The 26,447-nt window shown below is 41.7% G+C and overlaps 1 protein-coding gene across 5 annotated transcripts in view; it reads left to right on the forward strand.

The window, feature by feature from the left end:
• Positions 1–26,447, forward strand: part of BCAT1 (branched chain amino acid transaminase 1) — a 54,231-nt gene that overhangs the window by 20,074 nt on the left and 7,710 nt on the right. For 2 of the 5 annotated variants that reach the window (XM_063155705.1, XM_063155707.1), the window contains exons 3-10: positions 9,576–9,776; positions 13,044–13,154; positions 14,444–14,563; positions 16,420–16,583; positions 17,435–17,577; positions 22,207–22,292; positions 23,912–24,052; positions 24,784–24,858. In XM_063155705.1, the coding sequence (XP_063011775.1) occupies positions 9,576–9,776; positions 13,044–13,154; positions 14,444–14,563; positions 16,420–16,583; positions 17,435–17,577; positions 22,207–22,292; positions 23,912–24,052; positions 24,784–24,858 (1,041 nt within the window). Of the gene's footprint in view, positions 1–1,718; positions 1,861–9,575; positions 9,777–13,043; positions 13,155–14,443; positions 14,564–16,419; positions 16,584–17,434; positions 17,578–22,206; positions 22,293–23,911; positions 24,053–24,783; positions 24,859–26,447 lie in introns of those variants that run through there. The other 3 variants (XM_063155710.1, XM_063155709.1, XM_063155706.1) reach the window with 3 other exon arrangements.

Genomic DNA, 26,447 nt, shown 5'->3' on the forward strand with positions numbered 1-26,447 from the left:
ATAATCATTTTTATACTAAGTGAGCCTGTGATTTGTGGTAAATACAGTGAGATATAGTATTCCTTACTCTGGGAATTGGGAGAGAGAACAATCCATTTTGAGAAAATATATAGTTTTAAGCTTTAATTTAGGAAACTATATGGTATGTAAAAGTTTGCTGGCAGTGATAAAAAACAAACAGTTCTCTGATCCTAGGGGTTTTTTAAATGAATGATGAAAATTATTTTTTTATCTATCGTTCTTGTTTCCCATCAAATGCAAAGATCAAAGTGTATAAAATACTGAGTAGTCCAATTTTTGAAACATCATCTTAAAGTCTAAACTAAATGACTTTATCACATTTGCACAGGAGTGTGACAGGGTTAAATTTCCACTTCTGGAAGAGTTTAGGAAGTACTGAGCAGTTTTCCTCTATTTTCACTTTATAGGAGCAGTAGGTAAAGTTACTGACATACTCAGAGCATATGGATCAAGGAACACTCAAGGATTTTTGGAATGAGGAAATACACAGGCATAGTTACCATATTACCCACAAGGCTAATAAATATAAAGCAATTTACATGGTTTATAGATTTTCAAATATATATTATTTCCTCCACAGCTTGTCCTCAATTTATCATTTTCTGCTGACATCAGTAAATTATTTACCTGCCAAAGCACATGTGCACCCAGTGAGGCCTTTTGTCACATTGCAGCTGTTGAGTCTTCAGGGGTTGTGAGTGTTAGGGGGGGATATTAGAAGAATGCCCTGCATTGGCATTTAAAATTCTCTATTACACTCTATTTTAAATTTTGCTTGGTGAGATAGAGCATTTCCTTTCTATTAAATTGTATGAGGAAAGATTTGTTATAGTAGTGACATCTTGATGCTGTGATGAGCAGTAGCTCCCTGGAATGTGTGTATAGAAAATCTGCTGTTACATAAACTGTCTGGAAGCAGTAAAAGAGAAACATCCCAGTGGATGTGTGTGTGTAACAGGATACAGTGAGGATATCCAAATGCTTTGGAGGTGGGGCTCTCATCAGCCCTGGAGAGGCCTCTGTGCCTTTGCTGAATGCAGAGCTGGGCTGCTCTCCTAAAGAATTCCTGTTCTCCTGTGTCTGATCCCCTTCAGCTGAAGCCCCTCAGTTCCCCTGTGGTAGCTCATCTCTGCATCACATCTGAGGAAGTACAGAGCTGTAGCCACTGTTAGATCAGGGATGCCCAGCTAGAGGCCAGCTCTGTTATTGTTATAAAATATTTAGCTTGTGTGGGCTGGGCACTGCCTTAGAAAAGGTCGTTCTGATTTTAATTTGGTTTCAGCTGAATCTGTTTGCTTTGGGTTATTGTCAGCGGTAACAAAAGTATTTGTTTTTTATGATGTGTTGCATTAAAAAAAGATTGGTGAGTAATAATGCTGTTAAATCACTGTACTTTCATACCACCTGGTTATGCATCCTAGCAGGCATGTGTATGCTGCAGAATTATTTCAGGTGATTTACAGTCAAATCCATTCCCTCATCTTTACCTGCCAATAGGAAAACTTTATCCAGTTCCAGAATAAAGAGTGCTGAATGGTTTCTGTGGTATTTTACATCCACGTGGGCATGGCACAAACTCTTGAGTATTACTATTAATAGGTGCACCAGGCTGACACATATCTGCTGCTCTCATTCCAGTTATTAGGAAAGAATTTGGGATCCCTTTGCAGCTCCTTTCACTGTCAGCTCGATGGGAAGTGGTTCTGTGTCTCTCTTCAAGTGGGTAATGTTCTTCAAACAGTTGCAGGCTTTTAGCAAATAGATTTTCTGAGCTGTAGGAGAGGAACTGATGGGTTATCTGGAGCTGGAGGATTTGCAAATAAAGCTAATTGTCTTCGGGTGAGTAACAGGAGCTTTTAGCCAAGATAAAAGGAAACTGCTAAAAAAAACAGCCAGGGGCAGTTTGGCTGAGTTGATTTATAGCACAAGAAAGCGATGCTTTATCTTTTTTTTCACTAGGAGCTTGAGATGTGTCTGTAAAATCACTGAAATTGCACTGGAATTTTGGAGATTGTATTTAGCTTGTATCATCTTCTCGATTTGTTTTTCCTAGGGTAAAGAGTTGATTTTAAAATGCAAGGCTTAGCACCAGTCAGTGATCAAAGAAAATTTATAAACTGACTCCAAAACTTAAAAAATCCATAGTGTCCATACCTTTTTCCAGGATTTCTTAAGTTTTCATGTAATTGTGATTTCTTGTCCCCAGTTTTGATAGTAAATGTTTTCTTTGCTGAGCCACTTGAATAAAAGCTGCAATTTAGGAAGAGAATTATGTTGGTTGCTTTTTTCCATAGGATTCTCTTTTCCTTCCTGCTTGCTTTTTGGAAGGATATCCTAACTTTCCATGAATTAACAGCTTAGAGAGTTGGAAGAGGTTTATTTTAATCCTGTATTTAGTCCCTGTTTCTAAGAAAATACTGAGTGGAATGAAATGGCAAACTGTGGCATTTTCATTGGCAAATCAGACGCTGAATTTCATGGCAATATTTAATTTACCTTCTGTCTGCCAGTGTGAAAGGGAAATGGAATCTGAGCAAGAGTCAGGTGTGGTTAACTGAGTGTTTGAAATGGTTCCCATAACCTCTGTACAATATAGAGACCGTACCATGAAAGCATTTTGTATTTATATTCCAAAAGGTTTTGGGTGCCTGCATTCCATGAATCCACTTCCCTGCATGTCTGCAAGCTTATTAAAATCAGGGTAAGAAGATTTAATTGCAACTGCTCAGGACATGGTCATACGAGATTATGGTTCTATTCTTGGCTGCTCCACACAACATGTTTGTGACTGGCCAGGCTACTTAGGCAAAACACTTCCAACTTGTCTGTCTGAAATTTAGGTTTGCAGTTCATTTCTTCCTTCGGCATGGCTACTTCTTTCAGAGAAGGTTAGATGCAATAAATCTCATTTTTTTGTTCCAGTTGCTTCATGTGAAGTACAAATGATATTTCCCAAAGCAGGAGACAGAAGTGTCTTGAATCTTGGTGCAAAGATGTGTTATTGGCGAAATGTCAGACCTCTCTATTCCAGTCTTGTGTCACAGGCCAGTGTGAGGCCTCAGCTTGTGTTAGACTCAAACCTTCTCTCAGGCAAACTCTTTCTAAAAATGGAACACTGTGTTTATGCTGCTGTGCAGAAATGCAGTGGTTGTGAGGCAAGGAGCAGCACAGCATCAGCAATTGCATTAACCAAGCTGCCAGATCTTTGAGAAAAGCAGTTTGTGTTAATGCTGAACCACACAAATTAGGTAACTAGCTATGATTGCCTTTAGCAAAGAATGGTCCTAGTTCTGGTTTTATGGAAATATTTGTGTACAGACATATGAGAGGACTTTCTGCTGTTATGGAATTGTAGTCTGTGTTTCCCTAAATGGAATTGCTTCTTTCTAATCTGAATCCCAGGTGTGTCTGCATTGCAGGTGTGAAGTGAAGTTGTATGGCCAAATAGAGTTTTTAGCTGACTTGCCTAAAGGCAGCAGAGAGCTTATAGCAGTGTGTTTTTCACACCAGTGTGTTTTTCGCACCGGTGCAATGGCTGCATTCAAGCCTGCTCACACTCCCTTCTCACCGCACTCAGTTGATGGGAGCAGCTGTTACCAAAAAAATGATTCATGGCCCCAAAATACAGCCAGTGGGTCTGGTTTTATTCTAATGTTTAATACACTCATCAATGTCTTTGTTGTCTGAATTGCATAGAGAGAACTATATTTGAAATGTTTTAGGGAATTTTTTTATAGGGGAGATAGTAAGTGACTGTTTTTTGTAGATCTGAAAATACAAATAGCTGGAGTAGAGGAGGTAGACCCCACTAAAATAAAGTAGATTTGTTTCTTAAGATTTCCTTAATATCAGGTGGAAGGTTTCCTTAAGATCTGTAGGAACCCCATCCCAGCATCTTTCTTAACCTTAAAAATACATCTTGTGAAATATGTCAGTGGAGAAGAAACTAATCAGTAATGGAGAGAAAAAAAACCCCCAAACCTAGCAATTGTAAATCCATTTATTTTTCCTCAAGCAGAAGAAAGGAATGAGGTTGTAAAGATTCAGGTAGTTTTTCCTGCCTTACAATCTAGATTCCTACAAAGCTGGAAGAAAGGGTCTTGATTAACTTAAATTGTCTCTGGATCAAATCAGTGGGAAGGCAGGCATTATGCAGGCAGCATTTCAGCAACATGGAAAAACTCTTAAACTAGTGCCATTGAAATTAATGATATGTTTTTAGGGCAAAAGAAATTTATTTTATGCTTTATCATCTAGCCTGACTGTAGCTTTCCAACGTCTTCATTTCCCTTCTGTTGTGTTTTGAGGGCTTCAGAATATATTTTCAGCTGTGCTGCTGCCCTGGGTGCCCTTTTCATTCCTTTAGGCAAGAAGTTTGTGTCAATTCCATCCACTTGTCTATTTTCTTGTCAGAACAGGTTTCCTTCCCTGCCTACTGCTGCAGATCAAACATTCCTGCAGCAGAGCTGGAGCCTCTGTCAGAGCAGGGGAAAGGTGAAAGGAGCCAGCAGTGGGCTATGCTGCCCTCCTTTTCTTGCAGGGTGTAGCAGAATTTCATTCTTTGGTGAGACAGATATCTGAGCAATATCTGTTATGAATAGTTTGGGGGAGATGCCTTGCAGAGGATGGACTGGACATGGTCCTTCCAGCCATATTTCCTGCTGTTTCCATGTCTGTCTCACAGCTGAGTCAGAGCCTTGACTCTGTTTTGCTTTGTCATTTGTTCTGTGGTTTATTACCCAATGTACAGCCAACCTGATGCAATGGTTCCAGCACTCAGTCCAATTACATGTGCTGACATATCTCAGATGAAGTTTCAAGGAAGCTTTCTGTTGAAAGATTTCTGTTATTTTTGATATTTACCCTGGGATTGCAGAAGACTGGTTTTTGTTTTGTTTTGTTTTTCCTTTGGTGATAGTAGTAGTAATAAAAACAGGGCTTTTTTTCCTCCTCAAATCTTATTATAATATCTTGGCACACATTCCATTCTCAAGCCTCAGGCTCTGTTGTAAATTTAAAATAGTATTGATTGTAAAGGGATTATAGGATGGCTTATATAAATATTACTTTATTCATTCTCTCCAACTCTCCTCAACTATGCTTTGTTGCCTTTCCCCATCACAGTAATTCCTTGTGCTTTTTGTAATGTCTCCTTCTCAGTATTTGTTCCACTGCTGTTCTCAAGTGCAAGGGCAGAACAAGTTCCTTGATTTTGTCTGTGCTTCTGTGTTTGTTGTTGCGTGAGAAGGCCTTGATCTTTGCTAGGATATGCTTACAAATTCAGCATACGATAAAAAAATTATTGCAGTTGCTTGTGATCTTGAATTAATCACCTAGACTGGAGGTCAGGGAGGTTACTGTTTTCATCAGAGGAGATTGCAGTCAGTCTCACTTGTGTGCATGTTAATGTTTTGGGGATCTCTGCTGAAACTTGCTGCTGTTTTTAGGTGACCTGTGAGTTATTGTACAGCTGAGACTGCTAGGTCTGGTTTACTCAATTAAGTGATAGAAATGCCTGGCCTAGCCCAGTGCTTAGAAAAGTTTGGGTGTGTCAAATGAGTTAGAGCTGTTACGGCTTATGGTCTGGGATTTTCAGTGCAGTGCAAATAACTGCAGCCAAGGATCATTTGGAAATGCATTGCCAAGACTTGCTAGAAAGTGTAGGACAAAATATGTCCTTGCCATCTGCACCTACCTGAGATGGCTGTCTAGAGTTAGAAAGGAAGGAATGCAACAAGGAGAATGGCAGCTCTGGCCAGGGACTGCTATCAGCTCCAAGTCCACTTAAAGCCATTGCAGAGGTGGGGTGGAACAAGCCTTGAAGTGACAGCTCAGCCAGGCACCAGGATGTGCTGTCACAGCCTTGATTAGAACTGACATAGATGAGCACATCACCTTTAATTGGCCCAGCTCGTAATTGAGAAGATCTGTTTTGATCAAATGGTGAATTTTAGTGTCAAAATGTCACAATATGTCTTATTTACTTGGGCTGGGTAAAGCTTTGCCCTGGAAGAACCTGCACTGGAATGAACAGGCACTTTCCAGCTGAGGGCGTTCTCAGAAGGTGTCTCCTGGGGCCAGCAGCCCTGTGTAGGTTTAGTGTTGCCATAAAAGCCCTGAAAATCAACAGAATGCAGCTGTTTCCCTACCACTCCCTTGTGCCTACCATAGGCAGGGCAATTTTGATATTTCCAATTCCTTACTAGGGAGTCCTGGGCTGGGATGTTGGAGGGACATCTTCTACATCCCTTTTTGCCGTGACATGGAGATTTTGCAGGATTGGAACTGTCATTTTACTTTAGAAAACAGGTGCCAAATAGCTGCACTCAGACCATGTGCCACATCATCTTCTTTTTTTAGTCTCCCTTATCCTTTTTGTTTGGCATTTACCAGTTTTCCTTCCAGGTTAATGGTTTTATTGGGCAACAGCATCAGGAGGTGCTTTGACAGCATGTTGGATAAACAAAGCAAACACAACACAAGCCTAGCTGAAAATTCCCCTTTGTGTTAGCAGTGCAAACAGTGGAGATCTGGATGGGTGCTTATGCCAATCCCTAATGCACCCTTAACATGCTGCTTTTAGGGCTTGGGGAATGTTGGCAAAGGAAGAGAGGAAATTGCTGTTTGTAAAGGTCACAGGTGATAGCAGAGTAGTGCTGTGATAATCGTTTAAAGAGGGATGTTAACAGAACAGGCATTGATACTTGATAATACTGTGGCATTTGTCACCTGGCCTTGCTCTGCTCCCCTTCTGTGGGATATTCTGAGTGTTTGATTTCCCTCCTGGTGCTGCTTGAACAAAGAGTTTGTGAGCCAGGTGAGGTGTTGTGTAGGGTGTCCTACACAGTGACCCAGAAGAAGCTGAGCTAATACTTCATGCAGACCACACTGTGGGAGAGACTTTCCAAGGATGATCCCCAAAACCTCCTCCCAGTGTGTTCTCCTCCGTGGAAAAAGAAGGCCAAATGCATTGCAGCACTTGATGCTGTCTTGACAGAAAAAGAATTTAGATTCTGAAAGATTGTTGCACACTGTTAATTTACACTGCTTGGTAAAAAAAACTGAGAAAAGGACATAATGGGTGAAGGAATAGAGTCCTAGGAAAGGGTATTAAGAAAGTAGTGGCCAAAAAAGTGGATCTCCAGAGAGGTTCACAGGATTATAAGAATGAGAAAATTGCCTTTTTGCCTGTTGAGTGATTGTTGCCCTGCTGGTCAGTGCAGTTCAGCATGTCTCTAAGGTCTTAGCCAGGCTGTTCCTGCTGTTTGAAGGAATTGTTACGGGTCAGGTGCTGTACCTGACTCTGTTGGCTCAGGTGTTGGCACAGTGTCTGAAGGAAAGCTGGCTTGCCCAAATTCTGAAAGAACAAATGGGATTCCTGGTCAGACTGTGCAGTTCCAGGAAGCTCTGTGGTCTGGGAGCTGTCTGCTTCTTTTCTGGATCAGGGTCAGAGTTCTGCCTCTCTGAACTTTCTGCCTTTGAGGGACCCAAACTGAAATGCTGTGAGTGAGTTTCTCTACCTGTTCAGCTTGCTGCTCCCTCTACACTTCTTGTGGATTTATGAGAAGAGCCAGGTTAAAATCCTTTCCCATCCTTAAATAAAAGCTATTGTTAACCCCAGCAAATTTAATAAACTGTTTTGAAGTGATGCCTTTCAAGTAGTTGTGCTGCCACCACTGAGGAGGCAGCAAAGGGAGTCATGAAAGCAGAAATCAGCACACTGATGGGAATTCTAGGAAAAGAGGCTTCAAATGATAATTATGGTGCCCAGGCCAGTTTATTGTACCGTAATTACCCTAATGAAAGTGACCTGAGGAGCCTGGAATCTAGGGAAAGCAGTTGATACCACGGGAACAGGGAATTCTTTAGCAGCTGTGATTCTTTGCAGAGATAAACCCAGAGATACAGCTGTGTTCTACACACTCACTTAAGCCCCACTGACATCCCTGCTCCCCAGTAATTGTTTTCTTGAGCTGTGGATAATTGCAAACACACCTCTGTGGTTTTTATTCTGATCCACATCTTCTCTGATACCTTTTATTCCTAAAGCTTGATAAAAGGGCTAAGAGGTTGCCAGGTAAAATGAGTTTCAGGACATCATTAGGTGGTGCTTCTCCCATTGGAACATTCACTGTCAGAAGAATAAAGGGAAGAGTTAAGCAGAGTAATTGTTGTTTCATCAGATTATGTATTAATTCAACCAGACTAATGCACTGTAATATCTAGACAAGCCTTATAATTGGAGATAGTTGAAACAAGCTTTTAGCTATTCATGTGCTCCTGCTCTAAGTTAATTTCACATCTAAACCATTAGGCAAAAAAACCTCAACCAAAACAGCTAATCAATAAGAAACAGGTCTTTGTTCATTAAAGACATCTTGAAAATTAGGTTATTTACAGAGATTGGGGTACACTTCTTCAAAAGCTTGGGACTGATTTTGTCTCTTTTTCAAAATGCATGCAGAGGGTGAGAAGTTCAAGACACTGAGATCTCTTGCAGAAGCACCTTTTTAGATCAAATAACAATTGTGCAAATCACTTGATCAGTATTCTGGACTACCTCTGTTCCAGTCTATTCCATATGCACCCAGCACAGAGGAGCAGGATTTCACCTGGGAGTCTGCAATAAAGGCTAGTGCTTTCTGGGTTATATTAGGAAGGAAAATGGAGCTTTGAATATGATTTTTTGAACTCTCCCTGGCCTCTGAGCAGCAGTTTAAATGCCCAGAAGGAAGCACGGGAAGGGAAAGGAGAGGGAAACTCAAGGCTCTGCCTGCTTTGCAGCCCTCTCTGGTTGTTCAGCCCCTACCTGTGGATAAAAGGGGAGTGACATGCCAGAGATCTGCATTCCTAATTTTCCTGCTGTTCTTCAGGATGATTCACACCACAGGAGCTATCATAGAGAAAATTAACTCCATCCCAGGCAGAACCAGTGCAAAACCCTGTGGCACATGTCTGCAGCTAGTTGTGGCTTATAAGAGAGTCTGCAGTCCCTGGTGCAGGGAAGGATTTAGCCTTTTTTGCTAATGGGATCTTTCTAGGGTCAGAAGTGTTTGAATGAGCAAGTTATTGTGGCATAAGGGACTTTCTGACTGCTGGCTCTGATCTCTCACATTGGTTTTATGTATTAAAGAAAAATCAGTGTGACATGTATTTAGTTGTGATGGTGATTAATTTCTGATGATCAGCTTATGTTCAGAGGTACAGCAATTGGGTGTTAACCTAAGTGTCCAAGAAATTTCATGTGCTCATTTTCTGGGTTTGTACCTTGTACTACTTCTTCAACTTAATTCTTAAACAGAATTTCAAAATATGCTGCTACTTGTACAACAGCACTGTGTATATGTTTGTGTGCCTTTTATGAATATTTTGCCAGCTACTTAGAGGTTAGCTGCCTTTAACCATCATGTCATTAAATATCCCTACAGAGATAATATTAATTTCCTGCAGAGAAAATATTAAAGCTTGTCCTTGTTCACTGATGCAGAATAATTTTAAATGAGTCTGACTTCATTATTTTGATACACTTCATTTTTGTCTCTTTGTTCCTTCAGGCTTCTGACTTGGTTATCACCCCGGCCACGACATTCAAGGAGAAGCCAGACCCCACTGGTCTGGTGTTTGGAACTGTGTTCACTGACAATATGCTGACAATTGAATGGTCCTTGGCTTCAGGATGGGAGAAACCCTGCATCAGGCCTCTAGAGAACCTCTCCATACATCCAGCTGCCTCAGCCCTGCACTATGCTGTAGAAGTGAGTAGTACATTGATTTGGAAACCAAATGTTTTTTTGTTTTATTAGCTATGGAAGCCACAGCTTTATAATACAAGGAGTATTACTGCCTTTATTTCATTAATATTGAGTTACATCTTGTTCTGTTAAGCGGTGTTCTTCCAGAGTAATTGCAGTATTTACAGCAGGGTTATATGTAACACAGAGGCAGCTTGGCCTGGAGATGCCAGCACACTTAAGGTCCTAGCCTAGGGAAGGTGAGCTCATTCTTGAGTGGTGATAAATTTATCTTAAAAACCATTCTTGTTCCCTGACAGTGGGTTGGTCCAGTTACTGTCTCTGATGTGTGTCAGGGCATCTCAGAGTAGCTTTAATCTGGGGGCTGAACATGCACTCTGTACAAGTCACTTGCAGCTGGTTTAAAGGTTGGTAGCTTGGATTGCAGGACAGGCTAGGCAGGTGCTTGTTTGAAACTCTGAACCAGTCCCTGGAGCTCAGAGCTGGATCTGATGTGCTCAGTGTATACAATACAAGTGTGTTTGAGGAGAACAGATAGCAGGGAACTTTGGGAAGTGGGATGTTAGGCTGGAAACCAGCGTGGTTAAAGTTTCTGTGCTTAGCTGACTGTTACCCATAGCTGCCTTTGGTGCCTGCAGAGCAGCTTGGGCTGTGCTCACACCTATGGGAGCCCCAGCAGGGCACAGAACCTGAAATGAAGCCCACTTCTCCCAACTCTGGGTAGGTGGGAGTGTCTCCACCACAGTCTGTGGAGTTGCTTGTGCTGCTTTTATTATTATTTTTCCTTTTTTCCTTTAATTTTTTTTTTTTTTTTTTTGTATTTTAACCACTTGTACTAGGGAGGCTTTCCCTGCTTGTTTTCCCTGAGTTCCTGCCTTCATTTTTATTTTGACTGATTTTTTCCTCATCTAGTCACCAAGCCTCCACAGGTCCTGTGTAAATTACAGCAGGCCCTGGGCCTGAGGCTGCAGCTCTTGATCTGCCCAGGAAGTCAGAAACCACGCTGGAGTCCCAAATCTGTATTTCACTCTTAGTAGCACATTGCTTTAATGCTTGGCCTCTGGCCTGGTCTGAAATCATTGCTAATATGAATATGCTCTTTTTTTTTTTCCATTTTTTTTATTCTTTTACCCTTATTGCATCACGTTTCCTCTAGCCAAGAGGACAGAGAGAGGAGAATCTGGTGTCATTGCTGTGGCTCAATGAATACACAGTGGGTATAATGAAAGTGATGAGTTTGGCATTCCCTCCCCTTTCTCCTTGCCCTCCATGATGCAGTGTGCTAATCTGGATCTGCTGAACTCCAGATCCAGCTCCTGTGATGTACAGGTGTCAGATAGTGCTGTTCTCACACCACTGTAGCAACCAACCATCAAGCAACCACAGCAGTTGCTTTCATTAAAGATGAACATTTCTGGAACACATCTCTGTCTCCCTTTTTTAATGAGTGGAAGGTTTTACTGAGCTCTGGAAGATGAAAAGTATTTATTTTTGGAGAAAAAGATTTAACATCTTGAGAAGGCTTTGTGTTTCAGTAATGGTGTGATTCTTACTTCTGTCAAACCATTGATCAACTCTTAGTAGTGACATTCCTCCCTTTTCCCTCTCATTAAAAGTTCTGTGAATGTGTTTGGGAGAAGGGTGGGGGGATAAAAAATGTGTTCTGGGATAAGAAAGTATCATTCCAGCCATGTGCTGTCAGTTAGTGACTGGCCCGGTAAAAACCATATCAAAATATCAGCTAGATATCTGTAATATATGTAATGATATCTGATATATGTAATGCTGTTCTTTATTAAAGACTTTTTTTTTTGGTGGCTACAATGTCTACCCTAGGAACAATTTCTTTTTCAAAATTGTGCCAAGCTTTTAATAAGGCTGGCATTGCCATAAGACTAAGACAGGTTTGGAAGGCAAAAAGTTCTGGGTTCTAATTCTGGTTCTGCTACATAATTGGCACACAGCCTGAGGAAAATTGCTGGGATTCTGCAACCCAGTTACAACCCAATTAAAATTTGTCATGTGGAAGGACCTAGCTCTGCCATGGAACTGCACACAAGTTTTCTAAAGATTGCATTTCAGTGATCCTTATGGAAAAGCATAGAATTTGATAACAGTGAAACCTGAAATACTCTGTTCAAATTACTTGGTCACAAATATAGGATTATTTTTTCCGAATAAAAAAGCTGCCTGTCTAGACTTCCAACCACAAGGGATGCAGTTCCAGCCACTTTTTGTGGAACAGTCAGAGAAAGAGAAGCCTGAGGAGACTGACAGCAGTGATGCACTTAAATTCATAGAAATTACACTGAAATTTAATGTACAAAGAAATGCTTTGGAAGATAAAATTCTGAGAATGTGACCTCTTGTCTGTAAGCATAAGTGAGCCTTTAATACTTAATCCAAATAAGAGCTGTGTATACATATATATTAATGTGAGCTTATATAGTACATGTGGTTTCTGTCTATAAGTATAACCAGAAATTACCAGTCTGTAGCTGAAAGTAACTGGATATTTGGTGGGTGAGTTTTTTGATGTGGTTAGGAGATGCTGGGAGAGCATTGATAGGATAAGGGTTTCTGATTGTCAACACCAGTTGTCTGGATCCTGCAGTTTGATGGGGTAACTATGTTTAAATTTCCTGTAAAGTATATAGAGAAAATATTTCCATGTATTTTATGTTTAGAGTAAGGCTGCATCTCTCTCATGCAGGCTAAATCCCATTCCACACCATAGGGGCATAAGGGGGAAATAAGTGACCAGCTCCTGCTACAACTACAGCAAGAACTTTACAAGAATTCTCTCCATTACCTTATTCTATACTTCCTAATAAAGATGTGTTTTGGCCAGAGCTCTAAAAATAATTAGCATATATATAAAACAAAATTATATAGATGCCTTATGTAAGCAGAAATGCTGCTTTGACTCAGGTATCAGTCAGTATGTGAAGGAATCGTTAAGTCAAACACATGCTACAAATTTTAATTGCTGTAACCAAATTATGAAAAAAAAATGAGGTTATAATGAGGAATTATTGATTTTCAGTTTTTAAATATTGATATTATTGAAGTTGATATTACAAAGATGACCTGCCTGTACTTCAGATAAATCTGTCTCACTGGGGTGTATTGCCAGAACTCACTAGTTAGCATTTTGGTGTTCGGGTGCTGTGAGCAGGAGGGTGAAGCTTTTCTTTCCCCAGCTGGCATGGATCCCCAGGGGTGAGCTGTCTGAGTCACTGTGTGCTTTCTCCCCTCCCTGGCTCGTAGCTGTTCGAAGGGATGAAGGCGTACCGAGGAGTGGATGGCAAAATCCGCCTGTTCCGGCCCACCCTCAACATGGACAGGATGGTACGGTCAGCACTGAGGACAACCCTGCCAGTACGTACCCAGGGCAGCTCCTGCTCCTTCAGACAGCCTCCTCAGGGCAGCTTCTCACTGTCACTGGGCACATCTCTACAGCTTTGCACTGGTAGCGTTTATCAAACACTCTTTAGTCCGATAGCACAGTCAGACTTTGTTAACAGATCTTACTTATTGAAGGAAACCCTTTAAGTGATTGTTTTAAAATCAGAGTAGTGATGTTTTGCTGAAATCAGAAACAGGGTGTTTTGCTTTCATTGTTGCCTCCCTGCTGCCTCAGAGTGTTTCTGAGGTATTATTGTATTTGCAGGGTGCCCCATGCAGGAAGGAATGATGGATCTGACTCCATGTTCGCAGAAGGCTAATTTATTATTTTATGTTACTATATTATATTAAAGAATACTGTACTATACTAAAGATTACAGAAAGGATACTTACAGAAGGTTAAAAAGAGAATAATGAAAACTCATGACTCTTTCCAGAGCCTCAACACAACTTGACCCTGATTGGCCAATAAGTCAAAATAATTGACAGCAGAAACCAATGAAACAATCTCCAAACACATTCCAAAGCAGCAAAACACAAGAGAAGCAATCAGATAATTATTGTTTTCCTTTTTCTCTGAGGCTTTTCAGCTTCCCAGGAGAGAAATCCTGGGTGACGGGATTTTTCCAGAAAATATGACAGTGACAAGGGATGGGTGCTGTTCTGCAGGTATTTGCATGCAGGCAGCTGTCTGATTTGCTCTGGTGCTGATGTTCTCCCTTTTCTTCTTTACACTTTAGTTAAGTTGTTCAGCCTCTTGAGTGCCTTTGGTTTTGGTCATGCCAGTAACTTAACACTGCTTTTAGCAACTGTATCTTGGCCAGTGAACTTCCTCCCAGACTTGTTAGCTTAATTGCTGTAAGACCTTGCGAGCTTTGGGAGACTTGCTGGCCCTTGGAGCTGTAAAGCAGAGCACTCTCCTGTAGAAAAGGTGGTGCTGTATGCCTGGCTGAGCTGGCTGCACAGGGAGCTCTCCACATGCTTTGGAGGCAAGAAGGGTCAGTGGCTCCTTTTTGCCATCTCAGGAGGACACTGTGGAGCAGAGGAGGTCGCTCAGAATACTGCACAAAAAGGCACAGTAGCTAAAACCATGGGATATTAAATTCTGTAAGGAATGAACCCAAAGAAGATGTGAACCTCTGCAGTGTGTCAGTGTTGCATATCCTGAGGAGGTGTTCCCTGGAGCACGTGGATCTGTGAGGACCACAAAGTGTTCCAGCTTTATTTCTCCATTTGTTTTTTCCCTTTCTGTTCTTTGCCAGACTTTTGACCAGAAGGAGCTGTTGGAGTGCATCCGTAAGCTTGTGGAGCTGGAGCAGGAGTGGGTGCCCTACTCAACCGATGCCAGCCTCTACATCCGTCCTACCCTCATTGGAACTGAGGTGTGCAATATTTTCTTTCCCCTTTTTTTTTTTTCTTTTTTGTTTATTTAGGTACAAGGCAAAGCCCTCCATCCACACCGGGCAATACTCAGCAGTCAGTAGGTGACAGGATGAAGTTTGAAGGCAGATCGGTTTTGTGGTTTTGCTTGGGAGTCCCCAGCACGAATTTAAGGTTGACCACAGTGCCACTCAGTGGGCACACTGGCTCAGAGCACAGAAAATAAACGGAGTTTCCTCCCACTACTCACAGTGGGAATGGAGCAGTGCTTGTTAATTGGGGTTGTGTTGAAAGGATAGTTGTATCTGACATGGTAATATTAAAACCCTAATAATTCAGAGAGAAGATGATGGATCACAGCTTGCTGTGTACATTTTTGTAATTTCAAGTTATTTCTGAACAGAGAAGTTTTTGAAAGATTTTACCCTGTAAATTAAGATGTCTCAGAAGAAACACTTTCAGCAGAGCTAAGGACTAGTCCCTCTGTCAATTATTCTTGAAAACTGACCTCCTTAGCAAATAGCTGTTAATGAGTCCTCTCTGAGCTTCATGTGTGAGTCATTTCTGTAGCGTTGATAAAGAAACAGAGTTTATTTCATTAAATCCTTCAGGGTTCTTTTTTTTCAGCAGTAGCAAGAGAGAAATATACAATGGTAGAGCATAGGACAAGGAAGCTAAAGAGTGTAGGTTCCAAACTATATAAACTAAACTACTACAATACTCCTATCTGTAAGTAGTTACCATAAGTGAGCATTTTACATTTCCCACAGGTTCTAGGACTCCATTAATTTAATACTTTTAAACTAGTTGCAGATTTTCAGATTAAGGAATCTCCACTCAGTGACTATAAGGTACTGATATTAAAATTGGGGTGTTTACCCCTGGTTTTGTATTTGGAAATTCTTTTGCTCTGAGCTTTGTTTCAGGACAGCCAACCCTTGTGGCCTTTCCATTAACCCAGGTTGCATGTCCTGCTAGGCTTTTATCAATCAGAAACCCAGGCACCACAATCTTTTGAATGATCACATCAGCAAAAATACCAAGATCTCAGTTAACCCTGTGAGAAGTCTTTCTGAAGCAGCAGGGCAGATAGAAACCAAAGGAGCCCTTTCAGCACCTGGAGAACTTTGGCCAGCACCAGAACTTCTTACCTGCACCTTAATTGATGATGATTTGTAGTGTGAGAACCAATCTCTGAGAGAGGAGGGGCAGAAAAAACTCTGACATTTTTGGTTATTTCCTGGGCTGTTGTGTGAGCTGTTTTTAGTAGGCAAATAATTTCAGCTGTCACTCAGGCATTCAGAGAGCCAGCACTCAGCTCTGGCAATGCCGGCTGGCACTGGACTGTTCTTGTCACTAATGCAGCTGACAGTGGTTTCTCCACTGCTGTTGCTGCTGTTGTTGCCACTCCTTCCCCCAGAAGGCTTTGTGAGCTTCTGGTATGATCAATTAATATTATATTCATATATAGTATTATATTCTATTGTATTCCATTCTATTATTTTGTATCATATTGTATTATATTAATATAATTGTATATATTAGCACTTTGTTAAGCTAATCTTTAAGTTCTCAAAAACGTTTAACTATTAGAGAGTTCTAGAATAAGTTATAGATAAATTGAATGGCTGCAAGTGAATGGTGACAGTATATATAAAATTAGGGTTGGTGTGCTGCTTGGATAAGGGGAAGGTTACAGAAATATTTTTTATTCATTGCAGCACTTTGCAGTGTCCTGGTAAAAGCACTCTCATGCTGCAGTCCCACTGAGAGCAGTGTTTCAGAAGCTGATGGTGCAGCCCCTGATGTTTGAAGGACACCAGTAACTTTGGATTTGTTTCCATTTCTTTATTTTCAGCCTTCCCTTGGAGTGAAGAAGCCATCTAAAGCCCTGCTGTATGTCATTCTGAGCCCTGTGGGCCCTTACTTTGCAAGTGGAACCTTTAATCCAATATCCTTGTGGGCAGATCCAAAGTATGTGAGAGCGTGGAAAGGGGGAACAGGAGACTGCAAGGTGGGAGGGTAAGAAAACATCATCCTGCCTTTTCTACACAGCTCCCAAAGCAGATTTGGTCTTTAGTGAAGTATCTAATCCAGCAGAAACATAGACATTAAATTTAGTAGTTAAATAAACAACATACTACAACGAAAAGTTCAAAATTGTACTTTGCTAATATTATTTTTGCAACTCACTTGCATATTTTTGTTTGAATATTACAGCCAGTTGATTTTTTTGCAGCATCTCAAGCGGAAGAAGTGCACCTGGTTGGTGTCCATGTAATACTTTGGCTCTTGCCCTTGCAATTCCTGAAGATGCTAGTTCTCTTAATATCTTTTATTAGAAAAAGTTCTCTTAATATCTTTTATTAGAAAAAAGCCCCCTCACCTCTGGTGTTTTTTGTGCTCCAAGAGTTTCATCTAATGGATATCATCCACCTGACATGAGGTAGATGAATTTAAAAAAACACCAACCAAAAAGCCCAAGAAAAACACCAAAAAAGCCCAAAACCTGGAGGGGAATTGTTGCTCCCTCTCCAGGATGCCAACTGCTAAATAAAGATAAATAATTTTTGAGGGTTTTCAGTTGCAATAATTACAGTGTCCAGAACATGGAACAAGAGGTATGTTTAATACAGTTTGGATGGATATGTTTGAGTTGTTGGTGCTGTTCAGCCCTTCAAAGTTTTTGGGTTGTAGGTACAAACAATCTAATAAAATCCTGTTGGAATATTTCTAGTGAAAATATCCCAGGGCCAAGCAGTGACTGTTGCAGAGCACTTGCTCATGAGGTAGATGCGCAAAAAATCTTGTTTAAATTGAGAAGATGCCCAGCCAGGTACTCATAACTCTTTGGGTTCTTTTTTCCCCTGAAGGAATTATGGTTCTTCTATTTATGCCCAGCAAGAAGCTGTGGAGTTGGGCTGCCAGCAGGTTTTGTGGCTCTATGGAGAAGATCACCAAATAACTGAAGTTGGAACAATGAATCTGTTTCTCTACTGGATAAATGAAAAGGGAGGTATGGTAACATAAAGTGTGAGAACTTTACCAGAGCAGGTTAATGGGTCTGTAATCCACAAAATGATTGTTAGAATGCAGATGATAATCTTTTTAATGAAGATTGTTTAAGTTAGAGGGAATGCCCATTCTGAAAGTTACTGGGTGGCTGTTATTTGTGAGAGAGGAGATCCTGGAGCAGCTGTGAGTGCTGCCTGCTGGTAACAGACCAAACTGCTGGGCTGTCCCCATGCTCACAAGGACAGAATTCAGCCCTGCACAAGGTCACACATCAGCCTGGGTGCCAGCAGCGTGTTAGGGCTCCAGGAGCCGTTGTTTCAGAAGCAGTGCAGACGTGCTAAAAGGCAGCTCAGGGCTGTGCAACCCTTCAGGCTCTGTAGCTTTGAGTGTGAGTGGCTCTCATCATCACTTGCTGGCCAGTCAGATATTCCTGAACCATCTCCAGAAGTATTGCAGCATGCAGTCCAAAACTCTTTGAAGAATTTAAAGTTCTGTCCAGTGGTGGCAGCGAGAGAAACACGTCAGTGGGTGTCAGGTATCAATAATGCTCAAAAGGTGCTTTCAAGATGGATCATCATTCTTTAAGCTGTTTTTACCTCTTTCTACCCACAGTCATCTCTGAGCAAGGTACATGCTGATTAAACTATTAAAACTATTAGAACTAACTATTAAAACCAGCCAACTATATGGGCATCTCAAAAGCACCCACTGGGCATGCCAGTATTCAGTGTTTGTGATAGCATGGGTACCTTAGTGAACTGTCAGCTTTCTGCAGAGAACAGGCAGCATTTTGTGGGGAAAGCAGTGTGCCTTGGATAATTTAGTGTGGTTGGGATCCAGCTACCTGACTCCTCTTGCTATAGGACATGAAATAAACCGACATGCACCCTGGAACTTCCCAGGTAAAAAGATGGGAAGTTTATTTTCTGACTCCAACATTTATAGACTTTCAAAAGTGACAGTGGATTGGAGGATGAAAGTGCCACCTCTCCAATGACACTGGACAAACCAACAGTCCATCAAATTTCTCCTCCTCCAGAGAAGAATGTAAAAACAATAATTATTTACATAAAAGTGCATGAGAAACTTCTTTACAAGAATGAAAACATCAGAAGGCTTAGAAGAACTTAAAAGAACAAGGCAACATATTCCTATCTCCAGTTCTGTTGCTTGTTCTTCTGTAAAACCTTTACCACATTTCTAAGAAGGGAGATAACAGTCCCTCAGTGATAAGTGAGTCTGTGAAGCTTTATGAATGAAGTGATAAATATTAGACATGTTCTTGTTGCAAGCAGCAGTTGATTTGTCAGTGTCGATAGATGGCCAAATTGGAGCTTAGCTGGAAAAACAGGAGAATAAAAACGAGAATTTTGGCTCGTTGTGCCCAGGGAAGGACACTGAAGCAAGGACATAATTAGAATTCAATGTTCTCATTGTACTTGAAGCAGGAGTATGCTGGAATGGTGCAGATGCAGCCCTGTGCTGTTCCAAAGAGCTGCCAGGGCAGGGCTCAATGCTGCCATTGTCAGGTGGCTGTGGCAAACAGCTTGGCATTCCTGCCACCCAGGAGGGGCTCAATGCTGGCACACCTGTCCTTTCACAGGACATGGGCATTGTCCCCATGGAGCACTTTGCTGTCTCCCAGGGTGCTGAGTCACTCTTCATGTGTGGGATCTTTGGCTGGGAATCACCCAGTGCCATCACATACCTGCCTGTGGCTTGGCACGGGGATTTGGAACTGCTTGTCACTGTGTTCTGTCACTTCACAAAGGACACTCACTCAGGCTGTGCTTTGGTTTTGTTCTGCAAATGCTGCAGCTGAGAGGGATCCAAAAAAGTGAGGCAGAAACTGCAGATCATCATCAAAAGAAAATGCCCATCCTTGTGTGCTCTGAGGTGCTGCTGGGAGCTGAGCTGCTCTCCTTGGTTTATAAGCAGAGGCTTATCCCACTAAAGCCTGGTCTAGAGGACAGCCATGAGGAGTAGGTTTTCTTGCAGCCTTTGTGCCTAAAGGTGACATCTTGTCCTGCATGGCAGGAGGAGCCTGGAAAAATATTTTGTTTGTAACATAAAGGGGGGAGTAGTGGAAAAAAACTGCTCAGTTTTTGGTGAAACAGCATGACTTATTCCATACTGTTCATGTATTCCCACTGCTGCTCTGAGGATTATAATACAGCCAAAACTGCATCCCTGCTATTGCAGAAATACCTCATCCATCAAATCCTATTTATGGTTTATATTCACTAAGTGAAAAATGTAGTCACCCCCTTCCACATGCCTCTTCAGAGCATGTAACTGTCCCAGCAGGCTCTTGACATTGAAACTCACTTCCTCTCACAGTGTCTGTTCTTCTGCCTAGAACATAGGCTTGGCTTTAAAAAAGCCTTAAAAAACCTTAAAATTTAAACATATGTCCAACCTGGAGATTGCTAGCTATGAAATCTGTGTGCAGTTTTGAAAAATTCCCTGCCTTCAAAATGATTTGCAAACATTTGGGCTCTGCTTCTATCTTTAATGTTAAGGCACTGGGAATAGTATTTGGGCATTATTTGATGTTTGTGTGCTGCAATTGAAATGGTGATTAAAGGTCCCCACTTCAGAATTACATAAATAAAAAGTAAATATTTTAAAAGATTCTCTGAAACAATCAGGTAACATTTAAGGCAAGTTTGCTAAGTATTCTGTAGTTGGAACATGAGTTGTGCCACAGGAATGTCTTGTACAATTACAGTGCTAACAAAATCGGGATTGCAGCTTCTGCTCTAGTAGAGAGCCCCAGCAACAGAATGGAGGGGAGAGCAGCAAATGCATGAGGTGGCAGATAAAGCAAAGGATGAAAAAGTACTTGTGGAAGGCAAATTAACAGACAGATGCAAAGCGGTGATTGCATGAGGGAAGAGTTGAAGAAAAGCCTGAGGGAAGTAAGGACAAAGACCCAGGACAAGCTGGTAGAAGAAATTTGCTGTTAATATCAGTGAAAACGGGGCTGTCTGGGTTGTCCTGGATCCTGAAGTTCACTTGGAATGTTTCACTTTGGTAAAATACATATTTGGGTGAATTTCTTAGCTTTGTTACTGCCTGGCTAGTCCTGAAGGCATCCCAGGAGTGCAGTCTTGCCTGCTCTGTGTTCATAGGCAAAGCTGCAGTTGTGTAACATGGAGGAGCTCATTTAAAAAACCCCTTTAAACTCTCTAACGGAATTCTGTTGTTAGAGCAAGCCTGTAGCAGGTGTACCAGGGCACTGGGCAGGCAGTGCTGCTAGCAGAGCAATAACAGGAGGCAGCTGAAGAGAAACCCTGACATTGCCCCTCAGATGCTTTCCTCCTGCTTTTTGCAGCTATACATCTCAAGCCTATCAAAATAACTCAGAAGGCAAGTGGAGTGTGTGAGCTCACAGTCTGTTTTTTGGGAGATGGACACACTGATGTCATGTGGAGCCTGCTTTGGCATCCGTTCCCAGGGAGGATGAGCTTTGGCATGCCTTGTTGGATGGTGTTACCATCCCTGCCGGATCCCAGGGGAGCAGATGTTCCCTGGCTGGCCCCAGGCTGGGAGGCATCACATGCGTTCTTACAGAATTCTACAGAGCAGCCTGTTGGGAACATTCTGAGACTTTCATGTCCTGTCTGCTCAGTGCTGTTTGGCAGCTGGCTTGACCTGGCACATTTTCAAACTAGCTCAAATCAATTAATATATGTTACTGAGCTTAAACAGGTCCTGGGCAAGATCTGAGGCAACATCACCAGACAGAGAAGTGTAATCAGTCTTTGGTGGCAAAGTCCACAGTATCTGAAGTTTTCTGCTAAAGAAAGGTGTGCATTAGATTGTGACTGGGTCACAAATGCAGAATTTCAGGCTTGCAGTGTTTAGAGTCAGGTGAGTCCTGTGGCTCATGGAAGTTTTTAAAGTCTTTCCCTTGTGATAGTTTTGCCAGAATATGGACCAGGCATGCATCACAAAGAGCAGTGATGGTAGGCAGACTCCAAAAAGGGAATGCTGTCATTCCTGACTGTATGAGGAAGAAGAGATGGCTGATGGAAATAGAAGTCTGGGATAGGTTGTAGAGTGACACTGGGGTAGTGAAACCAGAGCAGAGCATACAGGCTGTTCTAGGGCACCATTTCTGTACATTCTGGCATGGCAGGTTACACCTATTACTGGTGTGTGTATGGATCCTCATAAAAGGAACTTGGAAGCACTGATAGGAGAGTCCAAATGAATGAATCCAGAGGTGGCTGCATTAAAAAGTCACACAATTATATATACAATACACTGAGGAATCAAACCACCTCCAAGGCATTAGGCATGTATATATTAATGTATTTAATGTTTCTTCCCTGCCCAAAAGGTGAGGAATAAACATATTTAATACATTAATATCTAAAGATTATAATAAAAGGTGAATATAAAATGTTCTAAACACTCAACAACAACTTACTGAACTGAGTATCTGTTTGTGTTCTTGCAGAACTCTGAGAAATGTTGCATCTTACAGGGCAGGGATTGTTTTTGGTGGCACAGAATCATGTAATATCCTGAGCTGGAAGGGACCCACGTGTTTGGTGTAATATCAGTAAACTTGTGTTTGTTTCTTAGATTGTTTTTCAACCAATGCTTTTTTATTTGGCAGAAAATGAGCTGGCCACGCCACCTTTAGATGGCATCATCCTTCCAGGAGTGACAAGGCAGAGCATTTTGGAACTGGCACGCAGCTGGGTGAGTGCTTTGGCAGCAGTGGTTTCAATTGTCAGGTTATAACTTCAGCAGAAGTCAACATTTCTGGTGAAAGTTCAGCTGATTTGGTTATATCATGCAATCATACACCAGTCTGGCTTCCTAGGATCATACAAAGGCCTGGGTTGGAGGGGACCTTAAAGATCATCTCATTCCAGCGCCTGCCATGGCAGGGACACGTTGCACTGTCCCAGGCTGCCCAGAGCCCATCCAGCCTGGCATTGGAAAGGACTTTGAAGGCCATCTATTCCAGCCTCCCTGCAGTGAGCAGGGGCATCTGCCGCTGGCTCAGATTGCTCAGAGCTGTGTCCAGCCTGGCAGAAACCCTGCTTTCAGGGGTTTCATCCCCCTGGATATCCCCTCTTCCCTTCAGCCTGTCAGCCCCTCCACTCAGCTTGGTGCTGCTGACAGAACTGGCTGAGCATGCACTCAGTCCTTTAACCTAAGGGAACTCAGGGTGTGCTCATTCAGGGATTCTCAGGAGCATCACCAGAACACCCACACCTGTCACACACAACAATACCAAGCTTGTTAAAGCAGCTCCATGCAGTATTTAACACTTAGAGCAAGGAAACAAAGAATTACTCTGCATGACCATAGCTGCACTTCAGTCATCAGCTCATTATTTCTGCATTTAGTTCTCATGCTTCTAACCTTGTTTCTGCTAACAAGCATGCAGCCTGCCCAGCCACAGTCTTGCAGTCATCTGTCTGCCTCCTGTTCCTGTTCTGTAGTGCAGCAGTCCAAGAGCTTATTTGGACTGGGTCATGTCTTGAAATGCAGCAAACTCTGCCTTGCTGTGTTCAGAGGTTTTATTGCAGCCTGGGTAAGGATGCTGCACAGCCAGAGACTCATCAAGCCCAGGATCCTGTCTCCTGGATTGGGCTGGGGTTATGCTCGGAGTGGGATAACAGGAGTACCATGTACATGAAATAAAAATTACACAGTCTGACATTCATTTTTTTTCCTGAAACACATCCCTTCAGTTGATTCCTATGCATTCTTCAACCCTTGTAGAAGGTAAAACACTCCCAGTATTAAGACTGCAGTGCAAATGGCTTTATTCATACCTGTAGTACAGTTAATTTTTGCATGTGACAGCTGTGTGCAGGCTACAGTGGAATGTTTCACTAGGGATTAAAAAAATACATCACACAAATTGGCTTGGCAGGTGAAATTAATCAACAGAATGTATCTTGCTTAGGAATTATCTGAGAGTGGGATGCAAGTTGATATAATTTAGTGATTTTTGGACAAACTCTAACATGCTAGAGACCATGAGGAGAGAGATCCAGTGTCCCATAACAATTGTTCTTTGTTATTCCCTAATGTGATACTCTGCACCAAACCAGAGGGAAGTGCCACTTAATCATCAGCATTGCATCTGGCAAACCACTGGCACCTTTGTAGTAGGGCATTCTTTTGATGAAAATCCATCTTGTGTGACACTGGCATGACTGAAAATCATCACAAGATCAGAGTCAAAATTTGACTTATTGTCACTAGGCTAAAGTCCTATTGGAAATGTTTCAGAAAAAACAAAAACAGTAGTGGTTTTTTTTAAGTTTTTCTAATTTTGATGGTTGCTGCTTTTTGTGCAGGGAGAATTCAAAGTGTCTGAGCGATACATCACCATGAGTGACCTGACAGCTGCCTTGGAAAAGAACAGAGTGAAGGAGATGTTTGGTGCTGGAACAGCCTGCATTGTATGTCCCATCTCCAAAATTTTATATAAGGGCAAGGTAAGGAAATGTCTCTTTTTTTTTTTTTATCCCTTTCCTTCTTTCTTCTGAATTTTCTCAGAGTTATTTGCAAGTGTGGGAGATTTCTCCTGCACAGGTGGAATTCCCCAGGCATTCAGACTGTAAAGCTGATTTGGTGCTGTTTAGTCTGCACAAAGTTAGTTCAGAGCACATGGGGCAGTGCAGCTGCATAAAAGGTTGTGCTTTGTCCACTCAACATGATAAGTACAATAAATATCTCTTAGGTGATACTTTCTGAATTAATAAAGTAGATTAAATGTATTGACATTACCTGGTGCTAACATAATATGAGACATGGAGGTTCTGAGTGTAAATATAAGTGTTGTATTTCTTCGCAATACACTTTGAAATGAAATGCTGTATATAATGTTACCTCTCCTGCCTGCACAATATTCCCTCCATTTTGGACAGACCTCTTGGAAGGCTTAGGTTGGCCTTTCTTGAACAAGAGCATAACAGTTTAACTCTTTGACTTTTCACTGGCTTAGCAACACCTTCCTGTTTAAAAAAACCAACCAAAAACCCAACACAAAACCCCAAACTAACCACCCTTTCCTACTCATAAGGAGGGCTGGCCAGCATGATAAATATTTATTAAAACTTCTGGCAACCATAAGGTATTCTCATATACGTAAGGCTATAAAGAATAACATGTAATAACATGTTGCTCTCTTTCTCTCCCCTTCTTCCTCTCCTTTGTTCCATGCCAGCACTTGCACATCCCAACCATGGAGAATGGGCCTGAAGTCACAACCCGTTTCCTGAATAAGCTAACTGATATCCAGGTAAGGTGTTTCCTCTTCTGTAACCAGGTAAAATAATAAAAGGTGAACGTTTGAAATGAATGGAAAATAATATTTTTGGTAGTGCTGCTAGAGATGGCATTATATAATAGTGTAGATCCTTTGTGTAATGTGATAATTCTGCCAGTTTTCTTTCCTGGAGAAAGTATGGTAGAGATGAAGTATAGAGATGAAGTATAGTGTGATTTTCCCCTACTCGTCTTGGAAGGTGGGTAAGAGTTGCAAGATATTACTGTTATCAGTGAAATCAAAGAGTGTTGTTAGAGGTTGCTTTTTAGGGGAAGAAGACAGGATTATGAAGCATCTTAACCACAATCACAAATGAGTACAGGTTAATCAGTGAGGCAGTTAAACACTCACTGGGCACAGCCAGCTCATCACCATTTCCCTTTCTCATTATCTTTTCAATCACACGATCACTTCTCATTCTTAAAGCAATTCCATCCTCTGTCATGTGCTAAATATCAAAGTCTGTTTGGAATCTGTGCTTTATCTCCATGTCTGGGCATTTCAGAAACCATTTCAGGTGAAGTCAGTGAGCAGCAAGTGATGGTCCTTTTTATTAAAGTTTCCTGGGGTTTTTTTTCCTTATTTAGTGTAGTTTATGATGTGGGGAGTTTGGGGATAGGAGAAGAGCTTGGCAAGTTACAAAGCCCCTTAATTTAAGATCTGATAGGGGTTGCTTGGCAGTATTGACAGGATTTCTTGAAATTGACTCTGATGGTTTCCATTCTACAATTTTGGCTCCAAGTGTTCTTAGATTTGCCACTAAAATTTTTGTGTTCCTGCCAGTAATCCTGTGATCTGTGTCTTTCTCCCTTGAGACAGTGAGCAGTGGAAGACAAAAAGGTATCCAGCCTTTTTCCTGAGGGTCCTTCTGTGCCCTCTCTGATCACAGAGGTCAGAATGGGTCAGGCTGGAAGGGCCCACCAGGGTCATCCCAGAGCATATGGCCCAGGATTGTGTCCAGTTTTGGAATATCCCCAGTGAGAGAGACTCCACACTCTCTCTGGACAATCTGTCCAGTTCTTGGTCACTGCACAATAAAGAAATTTCTTCCTCATGTTCAGGTGGAACTTCCTGGGCATCAGTTCCTGTCCATTGCCTCTTGCCTTATCACCTTGGTGTTCCACCACCAGCCAAGGCTCAGGAGGAGGCTGGAAAATGTGGATTGTTGCTGAACATTATCTTTCTGGGACCTTTTCACTTCACTTGCCTGTTGATATGGACTTTTTCACATTTTAGCTGTGCACCCAGTCTGTGTTCATCAGTTACATGCCAGGAGTAAATTTGTTACTCCTGGAAAATGCTGGGCTCTTATGTCTATGCTTAATTTTGGATTCTCTTCCTTCTTTAAAAAAAAAACTCAGGAGAGTTAGAACACATAATCATTGAAAACCATTTTTAAAATAATTGATTTTAAAGAGGTTGGTGGTTGCTTCCCCATTAAGAGTCAATCAGTGGTTGCTGGTTGTGTTTCTGCACCCTTCTATCTGTGGAGAGCTGGGCTCATATCCAGAAGGACCCCATGATGTTGCGCAGAAAACAATGCTGTGACATAAAAAAGGGAC

Source organism: Melospiza melodia, chromosome 4 (assembly GCF_035770615.1).
Source record: "Melospiza melodia melodia isolate bMelMel2 chromosome 4, bMelMel2.pri, whole genome shotgun sequence".
In the NCBI taxonomy this organism is placed as follows: domain Eukaryota; kingdom Metazoa; phylum Chordata; class Aves; order Passeriformes; family Passerellidae; genus Melospiza; species Melospiza melodia.